Source organism: Scardinius erythrophthalmus (assembly GCF_964197995.2).
Source record: "Scardinius erythrophthalmus genome assembly, chromosome: 20".
NCBI classification, from domain to species: Eukaryota; Metazoa; Chordata; class Actinopteri; order Cypriniformes; family Leuciscidae; genus Scardinius; species Scardinius erythrophthalmus.
This window is the reverse complement of record NC_138240.1, coordinates 11,135,241-11,159,214: the sequence shown is the minus strand read 5'-3', so window position 1 is coordinate 11,159,214 and position 23,974 is coordinate 11,135,241. Positions and strand designations below refer to the sequence as shown.

The window sequence follows — 23,974 nt, the reverse complement described above, 5'->3', positions numbered from 1 at the left end:
AGCCCCATACTGGGAGAACCAAGCTTGGTTCCCGGATCTAATACAGCTGGCAGACTCAGCCCCCTGGCCGATACCGGTGAAGAGAGACCTTTTCTCTCAAGCCCGCGGCTCGATATGGCATCCCCATCCAGAGCGCTGTCTCTGCATGCGTGGAGCCTCAACGATTACACGCTGATCTTCCAGACGGGGTCATGAACACGATCATACAATCTAGAGCCCCCTCTACGAGGCGGCTCTACATGTCGAAATGGTCAGTGTTTAACAGATGGTGCACTGCTAAGGGGCTCGATCCACAGACATGTGGGGTATCGCGAGTACTGTGTTTCCTTCAAGAGTTACTGGACGCGGGCAGGTCCCCCTCCACGCTCAAAGTCTATGTCACGGCCATTTCAGCGCTCTCTGTTCAGAGCTGGGCCGCGCATTAGGAAGGAACGAATTCGTCATCCGCTTCCTTAGAGGAGCCAGGAGGATGAACCCCCCGCGACCCCCCTCGGTTCCTATGGGGGATCTTTCACTGGTCTTGGAGACCCTGAAAGCGCATCCCTTCGAACCCTTGGAAACTGTGGATATGAAATACCTCACGCTCAAAACCGTTTTTCTGATAGCACTGTCTTCAGTCAAACGAGTGGTGGAACAGCTCTTTGTTTCGTTTGGCGGGCGCACCAAGGGTCTCGCCGCCTCGAAACACAGCCTGTCCAGATGGATAGTGGACGCTATTGCTGCTGCTTATGCGTCTAAAGACCTGCAGTGCCCATTGGGCATTCAAGCTCACTCCACCAGAGGCATGGCCTCGTCGTGGGCGTGGTCCAGCGGGATTCCCATTCATGACATTTGTGCAGCGGCAGGCTGGGCCTCCCCCTCCACATTTGTTAGGTTTTACAACCTGGATGTTCCCGCCTTGCAGGCGAAAGTGTTATCAGTCTAAGTCTCGCGTATGCCAGCCCACTATCTGTGCGCGGGCTACGTTGTGTGATTTAGCTCTACTGGTTGAGCTGCACTATGCAGGGAATTGTCAGTTCGGACCGGCCGTGCCGCTCCTAACCCCCTAGTGTGTGCTTATGTACGGCGCTAGCCCTCTTCGGGCCGCCCGGCTCTCTGCTATCACGTTCCCCGGGCTCTCCCTGGGACTCATTCAGTGGATGCTGGGCGCGCACGGCGTTGACAAGGGCGTTCCCGTAGCGTAAGCAACTACGCAATACGAGAGAACCTCTCGTAAGAGAACGTTTCGGTTACTCACGTAACCTCTGTTCTCTCTAGAAGAGGGAACGAGTATTGCGTAGCCCGCCGTGCTCGCACCACGAGCTCATTTCGCTTCATGCGACAGAAACCAGAGAAGCAGCCTCCGAGCCCTGTTTATATACGCTAAGCCACACCCCTTTTCGCGGGCTGTGACGCATTAAGCGCGCCAAGCGCGCTCATTGGTCGTGACGTCACGCCAAGGGCTCAGCGGTAGGCTGCTGCAGTTGCCGCAGGGCAGCCAATGGGCACGCTAGTAAGCTTGCCCTAGGTCTGCAGGCTGCCGCACTGCGTTGACAAGATTATAAAAATTAAGGATAATTTTTGGCTTCAGTATCTCGAGAAAGAAAGGCTTTCCCGTAGCGTAAGCAACTACGCAATACTCGTTCCCTCTTCTAGAGAGAACAGAGGTTACGTGAGTAACCGAAACGTTATCTGAAATAGAAATCTTTTGTAACATTATAAATGTCTTAATAATGTCACTTTTCATCAATTTTACATTTTGAACAAAATTATTAATTTCTTTCAAAAAACATTTAGTTTATTGACCGCAAACTTTTGAATAATAGCATATATCAATGTTAGTAAGAGAGATCAGTTGTACCTGACAGTCATATCCACCCTGGTAGTCCATACAGGTCCCTCCGTTTCTGCAGGGGCTGGAGAGGCATTCATCCTCCTCCTCCTCACAGTAACTGCCCATATAACCTCTCTGACAAATACACTGGTGTGTGTTGTCTTTGTCCGTACACCTTCCTGCATGCTTACAGACCATGTCCACCGCCACACCTGGAGTACATCAGAACTTACATTAAGGATCCAAAATACAAAAAAATTACAGCAACAGTGAAATTTGTGAGCTTGAATAACAACAGACTATTGTTTAATGTCTCACCCTTGCTAATGGCAACAGCCTGGCAGGACATGTTTGGGATGTCACAATACAGGCCTGTCCAGCCGTGCTGACAGCTGCATCTCCAATTCATCTCCTTCTGGATGCACGTACCCCCATTCTGACACTTAATCTGACTGCACACGTTCACCATTGACTGCAGAATGAAACACCCAGAGAAATTAAAATCTGACAACAAAATACTGAGTTGAAAGATCATTTAATGGCAATTAAATAGCAGATTTTCTAGATTGTAGGCTTAAAGGTGGTATCAGCGATTTCAGGCCCAAACATAAATGATCTCATTCATCTAATATTTCGCTAGCTGCACGCCCCATAAGCATGCTGTCAAAAAAAACGCGTCTCTCTAGGTAGCCTAGGCTCTGAGATCTGCACACAAAAACAGTTGGTATCAACATCACTCAAAACCAAAATAAATAGTGTTCCAACCAATCATCGACGGGGCGGGTGTTGTGAGGTTTTGCGCTCGTGCACGGCTGCCTATGACGGCTGCACGCGAAAACCTCACAACACCCGCCCCGTCGATGATTGGTTGGAACACCTACCTAGAGAGACGCGGTTTTTTGACAGCATGCTTATGGGGCGTGCAGCTAGCGAAATATTAGATGAATGTGATCATTTATGTTTGGGCCTGAAATCGCTGATACCACCTTTAAATCAACATATAGTCATTGTGCAATATCCACCGTGTGTTTTTAAAATCTATGACTGAATGGACAGTTTGTACCTCGCAGGTTTTTCCTTTGTACATCAGTGGGCAGGTGCAGTGGAAGGTCCCCAGGCCATCTATGCAGGTGCCGCCATTTTTACATGGATGAGAGTCACACTCGTTCAGTTCGAACTGGCAGAACTGACCCGAAAAACCATGTCGACAGCGGCAAGAGAAGCGGTTAATTCCATCCACACACGTTCCATTGTTTAGACAAGAGCTATGACGTAAAAGAGAGAGAATGAATAAGCATTGATATGATAAAATGCAATAAAACACTATCCATATAATTTACAAAGAAAACTTACGTCTCAGTGCAATCTGGGATATCACGTTCACAGTTGATGCCGTCATATCCAGGCAGGCATTGACATGTGTAGCTGTTCACATAGTCGCTGCAGTGGCCTCCATTCCAGCAGGGACTGCTGGAGCACTCGTCCACCTCCTCCTCACAGCGCTCGCCATAGAAACCAGCTCTGCACTCGCACAAGAACCGCCCTACTTTATCAACACACGTACCACCGTTACGGCATGGATCTGGAGAAGAGAGTGACAATTAAAGAGATTAATATTAGATTGGTCTTTTCAAATTGGTGTCCAACAGAAAATATGAAAAAGATTTTAGAAGATTTATTTTTATTCAATTAAGATAATATTCGTATTTATTGAATCAAGCCATCAATCTGTTTGGGAATGACACATACTGGAGCTGCAGTCATCGATGTTGGTCTGGCAGTTGACCCCAGTGTATCCAGGCTGGCACTCACAACGGTAGCTGCCAACTGTGTTTACACAGTGAGCTCCATTCTGACATGGGCTCTTCTTGCACTCATCTACATCTTCTGTGCACTGGGCTCCTACACACATATACCAGACAGACACTCTTCACAATTTTCATCTACTCATGGGTATGTCATTTGATCATGGAAAAGGTGTTACAGGGCTCCAGACTAACTTTTTTTATTAGGAGCGCTGTAGCCCCTGACTTAAAATTTTAGGAGTGCAAGCAGAAAATTTAGGGGCACACCTTAAATCACCTTGCAATGCAATTATTCACATTTTCCCCCAAAATAACTGTATTACTGACAAATGCTTTGATAATAAATAGCCTTAACGTACAGAAATTACAATGTGCAGTTTTATTTTAAGTTCACAGGGCTCCATACTACAGTAACATTTGAGGGCAGCGGCACTAAGTTCTACAGAAAGTATTTGGTAGCACTGTGGGATGACAAAGCACTGAGCTTAATTTGAGGTGTATAGATAAAGTTAACTTTAATTATTATCATTCATAATGTCTTAATATTAATTCAAAAGCAAAATGAGTGACAAAATAGATATTAGGGAGTGAAAATAGCCAATAAGCGTCCTCTGCAGCTATGTTTACAATATTAATTTAATCTTTATCTTTTTTTTTTTTTCCTACTTCTTGAAACTTTTAGTTTTATAAATAGGTACAATCTTTAAAGAATGAACAAAAAATGTTTTGGTCAACACATTAAAAATAACATTTAAATATGATAATATAGTTTTGAATTGCTGGAAAAATATGTGTAGGCTACTGTTATAACCACAGTATACCATAGTTACAGTTAGTGTTACTACAGTAAATCCAAGGTGAATGTTGCTGATCTGTGAACCTAAAGCCTTCTATAACTTGTTCGCTCAATGCACGTTTCTCCTGGTTTCCACGTCAGCGCTGTTTGATCTGATACGGTTTATAACAGAATTCTGCGTCAAATCTGAATGTTTCTCACTGGATCTCGCAGCAATGTTATTAATTCTGTCGCGAACTCAATGGATTTCTTCACGGGATCTCCACGATGTAACTGTTTCGCGTGATCGCGATTGGCCCGCGACTGGCGAGAGGAGCTCTGCGCTGTCTATTATTGGTTCGAACTATTAAACGGTCTGTGAAGCAGAATGAGTGCTGAGTAGCGCAGTTTTTTTCCACTTTCATTTTGTTTTTATTTATTAACATGTCACGGCATGCTCTATGCTTGAGGCTGAGATTGAGTGTTTAAGCTGCGAAGTGCCTGCACTGTCTGCAAACTTCGTTTTCCCCGCAGTTCTGGGGTAGCGACTGCAACATTCGCAGCTCATGGAGTTCATCTCCTTACAGTACCTCAACCAGCTGAATTCTCGTAGCCAGTCTTCCCGAAAATAGTGGGTTCAGGCCTTTATCACCTTACAAACCTCTGACTCTGAATCATCATCATCCGACTGTGTCTGTCCGTGACATTGATATTTGTCTCCGTCTCCTTCCCACGGACGTTTACGCGCGCTCGATTATCTCTAGGACCCCCCCCCCCCCCCCCCTCCACACATTAGCCAGTTACAGTGGTCATTCCCTATTCTTCTCACACTCATTGGCCTGCCACACATTCCAGATTCATTGACGCGCCCCTTCCACGTTTAACGTGAAAAAATAAACAAATTAATTACTGATCGCACATGTGCGACTGGGTGTAAAATTCAGTCGCACACTCTCAAATTTTGGTCGCAAAATGCGACCATTTGGTCGCAGTCTGGAGCCCTGTGTTACACGTAGTTGTCACAACATCAAAGATACTCTTGAGGAATAAAAGCACACAGAATTAAGGCACTTACCTTCCCAGCCGCTGTGGCAAATGCAGGTGTAGCTGGTGTAATCCAGGGATGGCTGACACACCCCTCGTCTCTGACAGGGCTGAGATTCACAAGGGACCAACTTCTCCCGACAGTGCCTCCCTGAGAATCGAGCAGTACAGTCAGTTGTGGATACAGTATGGAGTGGTTCTCAAAACAGTACCAAATTGTTTATTGTACAAAAGTAATCAAAAATGTTCTTGGAATCAAACATTTATAAAATATAATTAGGGCTGTCAAAATTAACATGTTAACGCATACAATGAATTTTTCCACTTTAACGTGTTAAAAATATTTAACGCAATTAACCAAGCATTCGTTTTTTTCCTTCATCCTTTAGCAAGCATTACATTATAGGATGACGCTATCATTCATTCTGTGCTTTTAAGTGCTTTTAAGTGTTTAAGTGCTTTTAAACCATTCAGGCGTGATAAGATGCAAAACAGAACTTAAATCTGTACTGGTGCGCTGTCTGTGAATCTCCTGTCTGTGTGACAGACACACACTCATGCGCACAGAAAGCTGCTTCAGACAGCGCGGCGGCAGCATTTAGTTCTCTTTCACGCTTAAACGGACAAAAACACAAAAGTATGCCAAAATGCCCACTTTGATGAGTATCCTCGTAAGCACAGTCTTAAATTAGTTAAATAAAGTCTTAAATGACCGCAAAGAGTTGTGAGGATATCGGATGTGTGTCAGATCCGAATCATGTGCATCATTAATTAATAATCATTTTAAAATATATTAAAATAGAAAACAGTTATTTTTAACTGTAATAATATTTCACAATATTATTGTTTTAACTGTCTTTAAAAAACGTTAACAGTACTAATAAACAGTCAATACCCTAGTAATATTCATGTTAATAAGCAACTAGTTAATAGTGAGAATTGGACCCTAAACTAAAGTGTTACCAATTTTACCGACCACAAGCCATTGAACGATAGTGTAAAAAAATGGGCGGAAATCTTTTTATCAAGCTAATATAATCAGACAACAAAGTGTCATAAATGTTGCTTCCATAATTCAAATCATGTACAAAAAAAATGTTAATAGAAATTGTACACAGTAACTGTAAATGTGTGTGTCACCTGTGTAAGGCAGAGAGCAGTAACAAATGTAGCTGTTGACTCCATCCACACAAGTTCCCTGATTCATACAGGGGTTTGACTCACACTCATTAATGTTTATTTCGCAGTTAAAACCTGAAAGAGACAGGGCAAACCAGGGAGTTGGGGACAGAAATAAACGTCATTGTTACTATGTTTAGAAAGGTAATGGACCACACGCCTTTACCTGCAAATCCACGGGAACAAAGGCAGGTGTAGCCATTGAGATGGTCATTACAGGTTCCACCATTCTGGCACGGGTTGGACTGACACTCGTTCTTCTCTCGATCACAATTCTTACCCTCCCAACCACGCTCACATGCACAAAGGTACCTACAAATAGATAAGTTAGAGATGAAAAAGACAACTGGCCATAGAAGCATATAGTTTATCCTAATTCACATTATAGTGCCTCTTACGGCAATGCTAAAAAAGCAGTGTGTATTTGTCATGAATTTAGTGCTTAGAGTTCAAAAAAGTGCATCTCTTTACAGAATATAACGGGAAATGTATTAAGTAGGTTGTGCTACAAAGAATCATTGTCAGTCACATTGACAAAATGGTTGGTACGTTAAGGCTGTTCCTACCCGTCCTGCTGCTCAATACAGTCTCCATGCAGGCAGGGCATGGGGCTGCAGTGGTCTGCACCTGAGTGACACAGAGGACCATGAGTCCCAAGTGGACACAAACACTGAAACCCGTTCACCTTGTCCACACACGTCCCTCCACTCAGACACGGGCTCGAACTGCACTCGTTGATCTCCTCAGTGCATCGTTCTCCTAAGCCAGAGAGGAGAAAGAGTCATTATTGAATAATTACTGTTTGAATACATTAATTCTTTTGACCTTTTATTCAAAAAAATCACAAAAATCTAATCTTTCATTGAAGTAAAACAATTATAAATGGGGGTAAAATCTCATTAAGAAATAAAATATTTAATTAAATACTCATTGGTCAAAATTAATGGCACCCTTTTATTCAATACTTTTATGCAACCTCCTTTTGCCAAGAGAACAGCTCTGAGTATTCTCCTATAATGCCTGATGAGGTTGAACACCTGACAACATTAAAGATCCAGCATTGAATTGAAAAACTGAATATGCTGGAGTTTGTTTTTGAATGAGTAGGGGATTTTCTTTTAACTTAATTAGATTTTTTTTTTTAGGGGGATTTCTAACCCCAAGACTCAACTACTTTCTGCAATTCTCCAGCTGGGATCCTTGGAGAGCCTTTGTCTACTTGAACTATCCTCCTCGCTGTGCATTAAGACAACATTGACACACGACCTCTTCCATGCAGATTCGTAACATTTCCTGTTGATTTCTTAATTATATCTGATTATTTTTGATGGTGGAAATGGGAATTTTCAATGCTTTAACTATTTTCTTACATCCACTTTCTATTTTATGAAGCTCAACAATTTTTTGCTGCACATCAGAACTATATTCTTTGGTTTTACTTGTTGTGATAAATGATTAAGGGAATTTGGCCTTTGTGTTTCTTTATATTTATACTCCTGGGAAACATGAAGTCATGGAAGGATAATGTCATGTTCCTAGTCACCCTGGTGTGCTAAAAATTGTAAATATGAAAGGGAATATACTTAAGATATATTTATCTTACAAAAAATACTAGGGCTACCAATAATTGTGGCCAAAGTGTATTAGAGAAAAACATTTATCTCATAATATGATTTCACCCCCCCAAAATTCATTAGTTTTACTTTAAAGTCTGATTGTAGTGTGTATATTTTTAATGTATGATCAAAAGGATAAACAATGCATATTTATTTTCATAGCCTTCTTTGATTATATTTACCAAGGTTGCCATTAATTCTGAGCATGACTGTATTTTTTAGCCCAGAATGTGAACAAAGTGAAGCTAGCAAACAAAATCAAAATCTCCCAGAATTGCCCATATTGGGCCTCATCCTGAATTTGTGTAAATCCATTTTTGCATAAACTGTTGTGTTAAAGGTATGATTTATATAATTTATATGGTTTATTTAATGATGTACATGTTCTATTTACACAGAACTTTCTGTTCATGATTAATAAATGAAGCCCATTTGCATGTGTGTATTTATGTATGTCCGTGAACAAACCTGTGTATCCAGGTTCGCACACACATTTGTACTCGTTGATTCCATCCTCACAGGTCCCGTGCTGGCAGGGTTTACTGGCACAGTCATCTTTGTTAATCTCACAGTTAACGCCTATGACAAATGATAAAATAATCAAAGGAAATGTACGCAGGTAAATAAAACGGAACCAGTTTATACAGCAGCCTTTGAAAAGTTTCTGAAAATTTTTAAAGGCTGCTGTATGTAATGATGTTTTTTTTTTTTCAGAGTATGTGTGTGTGTGTGTGTGTGTGTGTGTTTGTATGTATGGTTTATGAGGAAACAAATGTGTAGAATGACATGGGTATTACAAACAAAGTAAACATGGTTTACAAGGACACTTCCTGTGAATAGAGGAATGGGATAGAATATACAGTTTGTACAGTATAAAAATATTTACACCTATGAAGAGTCCCCGTAAACAACATATACAGGTATGAGTGTGTGTGTGTGTGTGTGTGTGTGTGTGTGTGTGTGTGTGTGTGTGTGTGTGTGTGTGTGTGTGTGTGTGTGTGTGTGTGTGTGTGTGTGTGGTGATAGAGAAATTGTCCATCAGAGGGGTTTAGTGAGCTTTCTGTTGTCTGTAAGACAGTGTTACTGAGGAAAACTGGATTTTTCTTACTCTATTTAAATAAAAGAGTGCACTATGTAGACATACTTTAACAACGCAGACACCCAGACCACTTACAGAAATTAAACAAAAATGGTTCAATAATTTATAATTGAAGCCAGAGGCTTGAGCAAATTAAAATATGACCACTTAAATTCACATATCACATACTTTACATAGACATTAGCCAATCAAAACAGAGGTCATGCAGACACCTCAAAGGTACAGTGACAAAAATCTGCCTCTGTAACTGTGAAGGGTGGATAATGGTCAAGATAAACTAAATTAAGACTAGATTTAGGTAAAAGAAAATTTGCTGTCATCATAATTAGACATTAATAAAAATTAAAATGCTGCAAATGTATAGTATATGGCCCTTTAAAGAGTCTGTGAAATGTAAAGATGTGCGAGACCCACCTGAGGTGCCCGACTGGCAGTTGCATTGGTACATGTTGACCAGGTCAACACAGCGTCCTCTGTTTTGGCAGGGGTCACTCTGACACTCGCGTATCTGCTCACTGCAGATGGGGCCCATGTAACCTGGGTGGCACTTGCAGATGTAGGTAGCAATTCCATCTTCGCAATCACCATGGTGACAGGGTTCAGGTTCACAGTCGTTAATGTTTTCCTTACACAATGGCCCTGTGAAACCTAAAGACGACAGCATACAAGACAAGGAATTATTACAATAAGCTCAGATCTGTGAGAACTTAGAACATCTGCTAATAACTATGCAGCTTAGTTATTAATTTATATCTAAATAACGTTCATTGGAAAATTGTGTTGTTAATGCTTTTGTCTATCCTTCCCCTTTTTGGTCACAGTGTAGGATGGAGATTTTTTCAAGAGTTTATATCGTTACCTTCAGCACATTCACACTCATAGCCGTTAGGACGGTCGAGACACTTGGCTCCATTATGGCACGGCGTGCTGGCACACTCATCAATGTCAACCTGACACATTTCCCCAGTGAAACCTGTGGTCAAATTCAAATTCTCACATTCAATATCATGTTAAAGAACAGTACCTAGCCCAGCATTTATTAAGGGGTTTCCACACATACAACTCTGTGCAGCAACAAAGAGACAGGAAGTACATAATTTTTACTGAGATTTGGTGATATTAAACGACATGAGCGACTGTTGGCCATGCAACATATCTGAGTTGCAACAAAGTTTATGCAAATGATAATACCATATTATTAGAATTTCATGTTACTTCTTACATGTTACATACGTGCCGATTTTATTTATTGCAGAAATAGGTAATAGGTAGTAATAAGAGCCACTAGAGGGCCTCAGTAAACTTCCAAAAGGGTCACAGGATGATCTAAATTGATTCACAATTAAATTATATTATTCATATAATATAAATAATATTATTAACATATTAAAATAATAAAATAAGACACCCTATCATTCAAACATCTGGTGTAGGTAATATTTTTAGAATTTTTTCTGTTATAATGTTCATTTGGTCACACTTTAGTTTAGGGTCCAATTCTAAAGTGTTACCGTTCATTCTTATGTTCAAAAATACAGTAAAACAGTAATATTGTGATATTACAATTTAAATTTGTGACATATTACAATGTAAAATAACTGTTTTCTATTTTAATCTATGTTTTAGCATTTAATTTAATCCTGTGGTGGCAAAGTTGATTTTTCAACAGCCAAAAAGTTGTGCTGCTTAATATTTAGCAGTGTAAATAATATTATTAATAAATTAATATTGTTGATAAATTATCTAACTTATTTAAAATGAAAAAACAAATATGCAATCATGATGTAAGCTGAAATAATATTTATTTTAATACTTTCCCCCCCTCTATAACTATTGTTTCTTTGAAGAACATGCAGTTCTTGAAACTTCTGGAATCACATAAATGAATCATGGTTTATTTAACTACATCGACACTCCTAGTTTCCTGTTAATAAAAAAAAAGTTGGAAGCTTTGTCATAAATACAGTAGAAAAACCTCATAAATCTTATATATGGTGGCCTTCAAATATTGTGCTTGACAACGTGGGCTAAAAAGTTCAATGCATGTTGTACTCACCTTGAGGACACTCGCAGACGAAACGGCTGACCTGGTCTAGACATCTACCGTTATTGAGACAAGGCGAGCTGGCACACTCATTAATGTCAATCTCACAGTGCAATCCATCAAAGCCTATGGGAGAAAACACACGCACACACAGTCACCAGATGAATATGAGGACATGGAGCCAAAACAGTGTCAACATGCACCTGATTACAGTGTGTGTGAGTCTGTGCGCAAGTACCTGGCATACAGATGCAGGTGTAATCTCCTATCTGGTCCAAGCAGGTGGCATCATTCTGGCAGGGGTTAGAGCCACATTCGTTGATGTCCTGCTCACAGCGTGGGCCGGTGTAACCTGGAGCGCAATTACAGCTGAACGAGCCCTCTGTGTTCTTACATGAGCCACCATGCTCACATGGGTTTGGCCCTGATGGATCAAAAAATAAAGTCAGAAAGACAAAGTTTAAGCAAGATATAAAAATGCCCAAAACACTGTGATGTGTGTATGAAGGGAAAATGTTGAGAAATAAAGACATACAAAGAAACACAGACAGACAGAGAAAAGGAGAGTTGTAAGAACTTCCTGCAGACTGTCTCACCGATGACACACTCGTCGATATCCTCTGCACACGTGCTGCCCTTGTACCCAGAGGGGCAGTTACAGTTGAACTTGCCATTGACGGGGTTCGTGTCGCATTGAGCTCCCATTTTGCAAGGGTTACTGGTGCAGGCATCATCAATGTGACAAAGCAAACCTTGAGAATGGAAATAATCGCTTTGGTTACTACAACTGATTTGAGATGTTTTTAGTGTACACTATTTTACATTACATCACATTATTACATTACATCACAGGTCATTTTTAGGCTGTGTGGTTGTTTTTACTGACCAGTCTTGCCGGGAGGGCAGCTGCAAACGAATGAAGCCACGCGGTCAATGCAAGTGGAGCCGGTGGTGCAGGGCTCAGCTGCACAGTCATCAATGTTTTCAGAGCAGTCAGGGCCACTCCAGCCATTCACACATACACAGTTGTAGCCATTGCGTGTGTTACTGCATGTGCCTCCGTTCTGACAGGTGTTGGGCTGCAGTCTGCATTCATCCACGTCATCGGTGCAAAATTGACCTAGAAACAAAAGGGTCACAATTTCAATAGGACATTTTAAAGGAGGTTTGACCAAAGGTTCTGGCAAACATTGAAAATTATGAGTTGTATTAATGTTCCCTTAAATTGATTCAAATAAACAATTCCCCAATTTCAGATTGTCAATTTTTGCAATGAATCGGTGAATAAACATGAATCAGATTGACTGAATCATTAAAAAAAGGTTCAGTGGAAAAGTGAACTAGAGGGAACAAACATGCATTAAAGCACACAACAGAATATAAAGCTATTTCTATACCAGTCCATTCAGGTGGGCACTGGCAGTTGTAGGTGTTCACTCCATCCATGCATGTAGCTCCATTCTGACAACGGTGATTTGGACAATCATCAATGTTCACCTCACAGTTTGTTCCATTAAAACCTGCACAGGAAAATCAGAGGGAAAATTTCCTCAACAACTCACTCTCAATCCCAGGTATCGGTAACACAATGGTGCTCTGTCTCACTTTGGCATTATTAAACGTAATTACTCAACTTTAAAGCACGAATAGACATTTCTCACGGCTCTTGTTCTCTGCCTGAGGTGAGAGAAGAGTTTTGGCCTGTTGATTTGTTTTGCCAGCATGGCTCTCTTGAAATGCTAAACTGATCATTTAAAGTAACTCTGTGTGTTGTAGTCCCAATTAAATACAGATGCAACCAGCATCTTATTCAAAAAAGAAACATGTCATGACATGTCATGTTTCTGTGCAAAATTCAGATCAACAAGTTTTTTTTTATCCAAGCAAAAAAAAAATAATAATAATAATAGTATATAGTATAGTATATTTCCATATTATTTAATAATTCCTGAAGTAATTTAATCCAGCTGATTGCTTCTCGACAATCATTAGTAAGAAAGCTTGACTGTAACTAGTAACTAAATTTAACAGTAACTTAGCTTAAACTTAGCTAAAGTTGTCTAGTTGTGAAGTGATTGGAACTCCTATTTCCTATGCTATGACATTTTGCATTTTTCTAACAGAATGCTTGAAAATCAGTTTGTAGTTTTAATCGGTTTATCGCCTACTTTACCACTGCTGTGGCAAAATTTCATCAGACATTGGTCAAAGCTGGCTCAGCTCCAAGTGGACAAGCTTGGACAATGTTTTCAGTTCCATTTGAACAATTTTAGCTTCTGTTCAAATTCTGTAATTTTTTGCTATGATCAAAATAGCTATATATTTCCTCTTCAAGGGAACAAACCTGGCAGACAGTGGCATACATAAGTCGTGTCCGTCATCTGTCGACAGGTTCCACCATTGAGGCAGGGGGATGGAAAGCAAGGCACGTAAATGGTCTCGCAGTGGGGGCCGGTAAAGCCGGGTTGGCAGTTACATCGATATGACCCTGGGGTGTTCAGACACATGCCTTCATTCTTGCACAGAGATGGGGAGATGGCACACTCATCTGTGTCATTGAGACAACGGGCGCCATGGTAACCAGGAGGACAGGAACAAGAGAAATCGCGGTTGGGCAGAGCATGGCAGGTACCACCGTTGGCACATGGGCTAGACAGACATGTGTCCTCTTGCTCACAATGCTGACCTAAGGAGATAATGTCACCGTAGAACAAAAACAACAGCAAAGTCATCAATATGTGAGGGAATCCTACAATGCCCCAAAATGCTGTCTAGATACACAACCAGGGTCTTAGTGAGATAAAGAGAGAGAAACAGAAATGGAAAGCAAGAGAGAGATCTGACCTGTCCATCCGCGGGCACACACGCATTGGTACTGGTCATTAGGGAGAAGTGAGCACTTCCCCCCATTGGTGCAAGGGTTGTTGGGGTAGCAGGTGGAGTTTTTCTGGATCTCGCAACGCTGGCCCGCGAAGCCCAGAGGACAATCACAGCTTGGGCTCCCGGGTACGCCGGCCACGCTCACGGTGCACCCTCCTCCATTCAGACAATATCCCACGTAACAAGGGTCCTTGTGCTGACAGTACTCGCCTAAAAAACCAGGAGCACACCTGAAACACACACAGAAACAGGGCACAATTATTATTCAGGGTCTGTAAGAGAATAATTAATGTTCTAATTCAAACTTTTTGATATGAGTCATGCAACATAATAGGAAACACAGTATTGCATACTGTTGTCTGCATGGTGTAAAAATCTAGCTCAAGAATCATGCCTTATCAAGACGCATCAATTGCAACTTAAAAATAATTATAATTTAAGCATTTCAAACACATAAGAAATATGCACATAAGAAACAAAATGCTGGCATTTGCATAAATGTTAATAAAAAACCAATAGAGCCTTTTGAAGGCTCGTGGCAAGAAAAAACAATTATTGCAGATTTGCATTGAGTTCAGTGTTTGCATTTTGATGCAGTTATACAACCTGAGTTTGTGCAAATGAGACATGGTATCTAGGCTAAAATTTTACTATGAGTGTAATCCTGAACCTAATCCAATATATAAATATACTGTGTGTGTGTGTATGTATATATATATATATATATATATATATATATATATATATATATATATATATATATATATACTGTATATATATATATATATATATATATATATATACATTTCTCTGCATAACTCTTTTAGAAATACAAATGTAGCAGTGTAGGAGCACAATAAAGCCAATAAAGTTTGTTAAAGACAATATGATATCAAATGCAGATGCTGTTTCTAGTTGTTTTTTTAAGTTTTTGAGATGCCACATGGGATGTGATGCCACAACGAGGACAGAATGAGGGCAATAGTAGATGTTAACCCATACAGAATGAGTTTCATGTCATTTGTCACGAGACAGTGAGACACATTTCTCCTCCGCCTCCTCACTGCAGTTCTCCACAGATTTCAGCACATGACCAGTGCTCACAGAGAGGAAATTACATGATTGCAAAATACGATTGAGGGGAAAAAAACATTGTCTGCCCTTCAGTCTCTTTCTCTCTATCCATTCAACCCCCACCCCTCCCTCTTTCTCTCTCTCTCTCTCTTTAGATCTTACTAAAGTTTAACTGTTATGGTCCAGCAAAGGCATACCTATACTTCCCAAAAAGAGAGTTTGAGAGAGAGAGAGAGAGAGAGAGAGAGAGAGAGAGAGAGAGAGAGAGAGAGAGAGAGAGAGAGAGAGAGAGAGAGAGAGAGAGAGAGAGAGAGAGAGAGAGAGAGAGAGAGGGAGGGGTGGGGGTTGAATGGATAGAGAGAAAGAGACTGAAGGGCAGACAATGTTTTTTGAGAGATAGGGCAAATAAAGAAAAGTGAAAAATATTATAATTTAATATTAACCTTAAATCAACTCATTTGGAATGCTGTGTAAATTGTTTCTGTGTTTGACACACTACAGCCTGCTGTAATGCAGGTGCCGGCCTCCCAGAGGACGGTCAGGTAACACAGATGAGGGATAAAAGAAGCCCTTTTGACAATGTGTGTGTGTGTGTGTGTGTGTGTGTGTGTGTGTGTGTGTGTGTGTGTGTGTGTGTGTGTGTGTGTGTGTGTGTGTGTGTGTGTGTGTGTGTGTGTGTGTGTGTGTGTGTGTGTTCTGAGTAAGAATACACCCACGGCGACCCTCTGGTCACAGGATCACAGCGGTGCTGACACTCAAACAACAACAAACACACTTAAACCCGGCGCAAGCAAACAGCCGGGACTCAGGGGAACAGGCCTCTTTCAGAAAGTTGTGTCACTTTATACTATTCAAAGACATGAAGGGATTTTCGCTTTGTCTCCACTTTGATTTCACAAGGGAAAAGCTTGTTCAGACTAGGGATGTGCGCAACGACTAATTTCGTAAATGTTTAAATGGAAATTTTGAAACCGACTAGTCGAGTAGCATAAACCTCACCCTCCCCTCTGTCCACCATAGACATTCTGTACATGCGATCAATTTGAAATAGACTACTTAATCTATGAACAAGTCAAATCCCATATTTAATGCCACTAAAAACAGGTCAGATACATGTGATGTGCTTGCCTTCCATTATCATTGAATATTAAACGTTCACTTAAGCAAAGTTAGCCATTATAGACATATTTATTCAAATCAACTGAATCAATAGGCAGCACCAGACCAGATAGTATATCAAACCTATAAACAAGCTTAATTGCTATATGCTAGTTTGACCTGACATAAAAGAAAACGGGAAAGTTTTGTGTAGGCTTTAAAATACTCCATCACCATGCTCATCTTCCAAATGGACATTTCTCTGAACCTGCCGCGGGTAAAGAGAAAGCCAACACATGCAAAATTTGAGGTAAAATAAAATTATTTTGTTTTCCGCTCCAGATTTACACTTTTAAAAATAATATAATTGTAACATTAACATGACAGTAATTTAAACATAGCTTTTGTAAAATATAAAGCAAAATATTAAATGAGAAAAAAAAGGTAAACGACTAGTATTTCCAAGTCTACTAGCAGCAACAGTATCGCTTAATCAACTAGTCGAATCTCACACATCCCTGGTTCAGACCACAATCTCTATTCTGAAAGGTTGCATGTATTATAGCCCTGGTTTTAAACATAATAAATGCACTTTTGTTACTTTATTAATGACAGTAATGGTGATTTATATACACAAACATTCACAGATTGCAAATCTAAAAACCAAACGTCTACAAAATAATGGCTCTGGCAGCTAAACTCATCTATAGGTTTCTTTGTTATCCTTCATGCTTTTCACTCTCCCTTCCTCTGTCTCCACCTCTTTCTCGCTCTTTCTCCCGAGGTGTCAGATTTCTACAGATGGTTCATATTAGCGCTCCTCTCTCTCTGGCTCACTGACCTCTTCATGTCCCATCCACGAGGCCTGGGGTGATTGGGTGGGGGAAAACTCTTTCTAGCTCACAATTCTACGAGGCACATCATCAAGAATTTGATTTCAACCCACTCACTTCCTCATGCAAAAATGTCACCTTGGAGTTTGTCCCCCCACCCCCACGGTACTGAGATTATCTAATTTAAACCAGCCGAGGGTCGAATGGGTTTCACCAAGAGCGAGTGAAATTTTACATTTTTCACCCCATACACAAAAGGCAACTAAAAAAGCTCCTTCTAATCCGTGCTCCTTTCTTTCTTGAGGAAGAGAGGCCATATTTATAGAAGCAGTCGGCCCTCCTCTACATCCTTGGCTTTCTCTAATTTTCGCTAGAAAGCCAAACGACCACAGGAAAAACAGAGGGAAAAAGAGTGGAGGCTGGGGGAGGGGTGCAAAATGAAAAGAGTAACACAGACAGAGAGGGCTGAACCACAGAAAGAAAGAAAGAAAGAAAGAAAGAAAGAAAGAAAGAAAGAAAGAAAGAAAGAAAGAAAGAAAGAAAGAAAGAAAGAAAGAAAGAAAGAAAGAAAGAAAAACAAGTAAAAATAAAAGTAAAAAAAAACAAGTAAAAGCAAGTTTTGTTTCTCCTTTCTCCATTTTTGAAAAAAATCAACAAAAAGGGCAGAAAGAGGGCAGGGTGGAGTAGGCAGAAGTGCTGTGGTAAGACTGAGCGTGACTTCGAGAACATGTGCTATAAATCTGATCTGAAAACAGCATGTCTCACTGAATCGAAGGTTCTTTACTCTTTATATACTCCTCCTTAATATACTCTTCCTCTCTCGCTCTTTCTTTTCCTGCTCTCTTCTATGGTCTCTTTTTTTTTTCACTTCACTCAGTTACTGTACCATTTTTGTCTGTGCTTTGATGAAAAGCTTCATTGTTCTAGTGTAAAGTCTAAGCTCCAAAACACACACTGAACAAATCTAGACTTAACAAAACTTGGCAGTACAAATCCACAGCTGCCACGGGCAAAGAACACAAATTAAATGGGCCAATTTTAATGTAATATATAAATAAGAATGTTAATGTTAAAAACTATAATAATAATAATAAATAATAAAAACATAAAATAAAAAAATAAAAACATTTTAAAATCTTAAAACATTAAATATCTTAAAAGTTAAAAAGAAATTTTGCAAAAACTAGTTTATAAAAAAAAAAAAACAAGAGTTAGGACAGAACTAATGTATCATGCTAATGCATCAAATAAAAAAAAAAAAGATGTTTCACAACGGTTTCCCCAAAATAAAGATAATTATCAGCAATTACCCAGAAGTCTTTGTTCTAGATGACAGGAAAGGTGGTCTTTATACATCCCCTGGAGGTTATGGGGTCAACAACACACCCATGTACAAAACGATGGCTTTACCAAAAAGAGCTGACTAACCACCATTAGTATAACAGAAGGAAACATTTAACACAGGGGCGTAACCTAGATACTATACTGTTCCTATATATTTGTATAACAACTGTGGCATGTTGTAGCTGTAGTTTTTAAATGTGTAAGTTTTCATAACAAATGTTAACAATTTCAACATAAGAAAATGATGAGTAGGCCTAGAGATAGTTTGACTGCCCATGGCACTCTGAAGTAGAAAATGATGTCAAACTGATAAGGTTCCAGATGCTTAAATAATATAAAATACATCATATATCCTATGTAAACAAGTAATTGTTAACTAGGCTATTACTTTATTGCAGTTATGTAATCAACCAACTTTGCATGTGTGGATACCACAAAAGATAATTTTGCAAAAATAAATAAATAAATGAACAAACAAACAAATAAGTGCATGCACGCAGAAAGCATTCCCTCGGACCTCACTAAAACGGTTAAAACTTCAATCCCCCAATGTTCAAACCAAAACTACGCCCTTGATTTAACGTGCCAATTTTAGAAAGTCATGTGACCTCCAAACATATGCAAATATTTTAATCTTATTGGTTTGTTCGCTGAGTAGCTGAAGAGAATGCAAATGTTTGTTTCATATTTCGATAACAGCAATCACCAGTTATCCATGGATGAAAAACTCCTACACTATACTTTTCAAGAATCTTCATGCAATGGAATGCTAACACGCTCTAACTCTCAGAGTAGTTAGTTAGTTAATTGCTTGCCATTTACCAGAGGGCTCTCATTCCATGAGCCTCATGGAGCTGTAATTGTAGGGCCAGTTTCCCCTGGAGCAACGTAGGGTTAAGTACCGTTCTCAAGGACAAAATGCTGATAAGGTCCCTGCTCAGGATTGAACTCACAACCTTTGTGTCAGAAACCCAGATTCTTACTCATTACAGATCTCCCTCTTCCCCAGTACAACAGTTAGGAAAAACTACAAAAAGTCAGAGAAATCACAGTCAAACCTGTAAGCTGAGTAACCCAAAACCTCAGCAAATGTTAACACCCCAAGTTATGTGTGTGGGTATGTGTGTTTGTGTGTGTCATTGTTCTCATAATCATGTCATCTTTCTGTCACTCAGCTCTACTTGTCAGCATGGTGTGTCGTGGGTTTAGGGCCTGGTTGCCACATTTCCCACTATTGTGCGAGGCCTCCAGTGATAGGAAACATTTGTGAGAATTTGTGAGAATGTTTTCAATACACTCAGGTTCGGTTTGACATGGGACCGCCCCTTCTGTTCTACAGCAGTTGTTCGCTTACATTAGTTGGCAAGGATGAGAAACTTTCTCTCATGATAAAATGTTTCATACAAGAGTGTGATTCAAACACGTACCCACTTTCACACTTACAGAGATCGTGAGGCCTCAGACTACAGGAAATCAAACTTTACTTAAGCTTAGTAGCAATCTGTGCAAAAAGACGAGAGAAAGAAAGAAGTAGCATGTTTACTGTGTGATAAAATGCTTTTTTTTATATAAATGAGTTCATGTGGATATTTGGGATAAGGCAGAAAGTATAAACGACATACAAACTGTTTAACTGCTCCTGTAGCTCAAGTGGTAAACAAGGCGCTGGTAATGCTGCAAAGTTGCTCTGGATCAAAGTGTCGGCCAAATGAATAAATATAATTGTAAACTATAAGTTCATGTGTACAAGTTTACTCAGCAATACTTACGGGACAAAATTGTTCTCAGAAGTCACACAAAACTGTCAAAGGCTTCGTTTACACTGGCACAAAAATATCAGATCTTTTACTCACATCTGACACAGATCGGAATATGTTGCACACGTGTAAACACAAAAATCCGCATGAGATCCGATCTGAGCCACTTCCAAATGTGGTTTTAAATCAGATACATATCTGATATCTGGACATCCGACCTAGGTCTAAACACGCATATCCGATTCCCCTTTGAATTCCAAGCCACCACAAGGCGAGGACAACATGTTTATTCATAAAGATAGCTTTTCAATGTTGTATTATGAGGCAGACGTGCCTGTATGCGCTCACTCACAGCTTTTTATTGAGGTGGGAACTTTATATCTTTGTAAAGAAAAGAAATTGCGCGAACACCGAAACATTCAGGAGCTGGTTTATAATCTCTGCCTGCGTGACTTTTATTAATAAAACAGCTTCACTACTGAAAGCTACATTATATTTCTCAGCAATGAGGTGATAACTTCGCTGTAATTAACACAACAAGCTTCACTATTAGGTTACTCACTCTCTCTCGCTCACTCGCTGTTTCTCTCTGGTTAATTCATTCGAATTCATTAAAAATATCTATATTAAAGGGCTACTTTATTTCCCTTCAGAATTTTAGATCTGAGCTGTAGATAAATTTAAAAAAATTCCGGACTAGGCAATCCGTTCCGTCACATTTTGCGCTGCAAAACATTCATGAGTCATGACAGCTGTTATCTTGTCCATGCTGGCAAATAATCATGACCTCCCGACATGAATTATGTAAATAATTTTAATACCACGGCCAATCAAAACCAGGGTCTACAATGTGCCGAGTCAAAAGATCACTGTGAATCATTTTGGGCAGGAATTAATGTAAACACAGATATCGGATACCAGTCCTGTCTAAAGTTAATGTAAACAGGCGGGCCAAAAGATCGGATCTGTGCATTAAGACTTGCAGTGTAAATGCAGCCAAAACTTCCCTTAAAGGACACCCCTAAAAGATAAAAGATGTTTTGTTTTTCACTTTAGATGGAAGTCTGAAGTTTTTATTCATTATTCTTATTATAATTATTTCAGATTTGCATTACTAAGCCAAAACATATTTTTTTTGTTCTTTCTTTCTAAAAAATTGCTCTTTTTAGCAAAAAAACTCTAATTTTGTAATGTCAATAATTTGCATTTAATCTCATAACAGGATTAATGGTGCAAATCTGCAGTAATTAAAAAAATGTTAACCCAAACTTGCATTACATTTAACATTGTAACAAAAATGTTTCTGCCATTGTCGTCTGACGGTCTTCAAATTTTTGTTTGTATACAAATCAAATATTCTATAATTGTTGAGCTTAAATGGCAATTCAATTTCCGCCATACATAAAGCTCAAATTTTGTCAAACATCCAAGACATTAAAAGAAAATCATATTCAACAAAAAATAGAAGCACATTATCACCCAGGCCAGGTATTAAAATTTTAAAAACACTGATATTGTACTGAGCTTATATAAAAACAAATACAAACAAAAAGTTTACGCTATGTCCTCACTTAGCTAGCTAAATGTGTGCGCGGGGGTGTTTGAGTAAATCACGGCCTCTGCTTGCCACTCTTCACACACAGCTGAGTTGTTGACTTTAGCTTGAGTGTTATATACAGCATTGGGTACATGTTCCTGAAGCACCAACACTCTCTCTCTCTTTCTGTCTCTCTTTTATGACTAGAGCTTCTGGTTGGCAGATGCTCCTCTTGAGGCCATTACACTTTGAATGTGGCTTTGAAACAAATCAGCCCAGCCTGTAGGCACATAGAGAGACAGAAAGAGAGAGAGGTGAAAGAAGGACAGGGATGATAGGGGGTAGAATAAAAAAACAGAACAATACAGCATGTTAAGAGAAGGGATGATATTGCTCAAAGATTAAAAAAGAGAGAGAGATAAAGTAACAATGAAAAAAGAAGGCAAAAAAACTTGAAAAAGAGGTCATAAAGGAACAGAGGACTATGAGAGCGAGAGAGATGATTGACAGAGAGTGGTATTGACAGGGTAATCTCTCTTTCTACCTCCTCTATCTCTCACCAGCAGGCAGACACATCTCCAATTTCACCCTCTTGAGCGCTAAAAGACATCTCCGTACAGCTCCTCTCTCCCTGCAGGCACATTCTACCTGTCAGATCAAACAAACGCCAAGCTGACTCCACTCTCCCTTCTGACCGAGAGGGGGAGGAATGGCTAAAGGGAGGGGGGAAGGAAGTGAGGGGTAAAAAATTAATAAGTTTGCACCCCTTACGCAGGCCAAGACAAAGAGATCTTGTTTGATGTGGAGGAGGGAAAATACGATTCTGGGCAGAGAGAGGTAGTGAGCTCAGGTATTCAAACCAATCTCACTTCTGCTCTCGAAACACACACACACACACACACACACACACACACACACACACACACACACACAGACACACACACACACACACACACACACACACACACACACACACACAGCTATTCTCTTACTGCTAACTCACTCACTCTGGCTCAGATCAGTGCAGATCCATTTGCAAGTTGCAAAATCCCTGACTTGATGCAGGCCTAGAATCGTGCTTCTTTAGGTAGGAATGTGCAAAAAGACACTACCGTTCGAAAGTTTGGGGTTGGGAAGATTTTTTTCAATGTTTTTCAAAGGAGTCTCTTATCCTTACAAGGGCAGCACTTATTTGATTACAGTTTTTCTGAAATGCTAAAACACTAAACCTCTCTAACCCAATTTCTCAATAGCCTAAACCGATTGGTCGAATAAATCACTCTTTCTGTAAAAACAAGTTATTAAACAAGTTCAGGCAGTTAAAACACTGTTTGCAAATCTCATGCACTCTTTCTTCAAAACTCTAAACACATTTTCACTCACTAAAACACGTTTTGCACTGTGATACACTTAAGTTTCAAAATGCTAAACACAGGCAGGCAAAAGTTAAACACAACTACACCACAGTTGTCATCGTTTACACACAACGACTCAAAATTGTTCACACTTATTTCTAATTATGTGGTCAAATCAATTGTACATAATACAAGTCAGTTCAGAGTCCCAAAACTGACTCTGACAAAAATGTTGCGCTGAATGTTGCTAACAACAATGGATGGAAGCAATATAAGAGGGAGAGGAGGAAGAGCATGTGGAAGAGGTGGTGAACAAGGAGGAAGAAGATGAGGAAAACGAGAAAAAGCAAGGTGTGGAGAATGTTGTCAAGGCTGGATCTGGCTTTAGGGTTTTTCCCTTTGCCTGCAGAGATGACACTGTCTGTGATGTGGACAAAGTCCTCCGGCCGGACCTAACATGAAGACATGATGCAGAAGCAGAATCAATCTCTCTCACTGGCCTTGATTCTGCAGTTGCACAACTCTTCTGAGTGTACTTTACGTAACATACTTTTCATTTAGAGTTTTAGAGAGAGAAATGTGTTTTAGCAATTCAGAAAAACTGTAAAATACAGTAAAAACACTAATATTGTAAAATATTATTGCAATTTCAGGGCCTGAATTTCATTTTGGAAAATGGGGGGGAAATCCCCCCTTAGGTGATTCTTATGGGGGGGAATTT

At 39.9% G+C, this 23,974-nt stretch overlaps 1 protein-coding gene across 1 annotated transcript in view; it reads right to left on the bottom strand.

Moving 5' to 3' along the window:
- notch2 (notch receptor 2) overlaps positions 1-23,974 on the bottom strand; it is a 65,882-nt gene that overhangs the window by 13,779 nt on the left and 28,129 nt on the right. The window contains exons 3-21 of the mRNA XM_081348153.1: positions 14,220-14,485; positions 13,720-14,061; positions 12,773-12,895; positions 12,262-12,495; positions 11,972-12,127; positions 11,614-11,799; positions 11,388-11,501; positions 10,191-10,304; positions 9,746-9,979; positions 8,701-8,811; positions 7,183-7,375; positions 6,783-6,928; positions 6,578-6,691; positions 5,469-5,588; positions 3,563-3,715; positions 3,167-3,395; positions 2,877-3,078; positions 2,132-2,285; positions 1,841-2,025 (exon numbers count right to left, since the gene is read on the bottom strand). Coding sequence (XP_081204279.1) covers positions 1,841-2,025; positions 2,132-2,285; positions 2,877-3,078; positions 3,167-3,395; positions 3,563-3,715; positions 5,469-5,588; positions 6,578-6,691; positions 6,783-6,928; positions 7,183-7,375; positions 8,701-8,811; positions 9,746-9,979; positions 10,191-10,304; positions 11,388-11,501; positions 11,614-11,799; positions 11,972-12,127; positions 12,262-12,495; positions 12,773-12,895; positions 13,720-14,061; positions 14,220-14,485 — 3,376 coding nt within the window. The remainder of the gene's footprint in view (positions 1-1,840; positions 2,026-2,131; positions 2,286-2,876; positions 3,079-3,166; positions 3,396-3,562; positions 3,716-5,468; positions 5,589-6,577; positions 6,692-6,782; positions 6,929-7,182; positions 7,376-8,700; positions 8,812-9,745; positions 9,980-10,190; positions 10,305-11,387; positions 11,502-11,613; positions 11,800-11,971; positions 12,128-12,261; positions 12,496-12,772; positions 12,896-13,719; positions 14,062-14,219; positions 14,486-23,974) is intronic.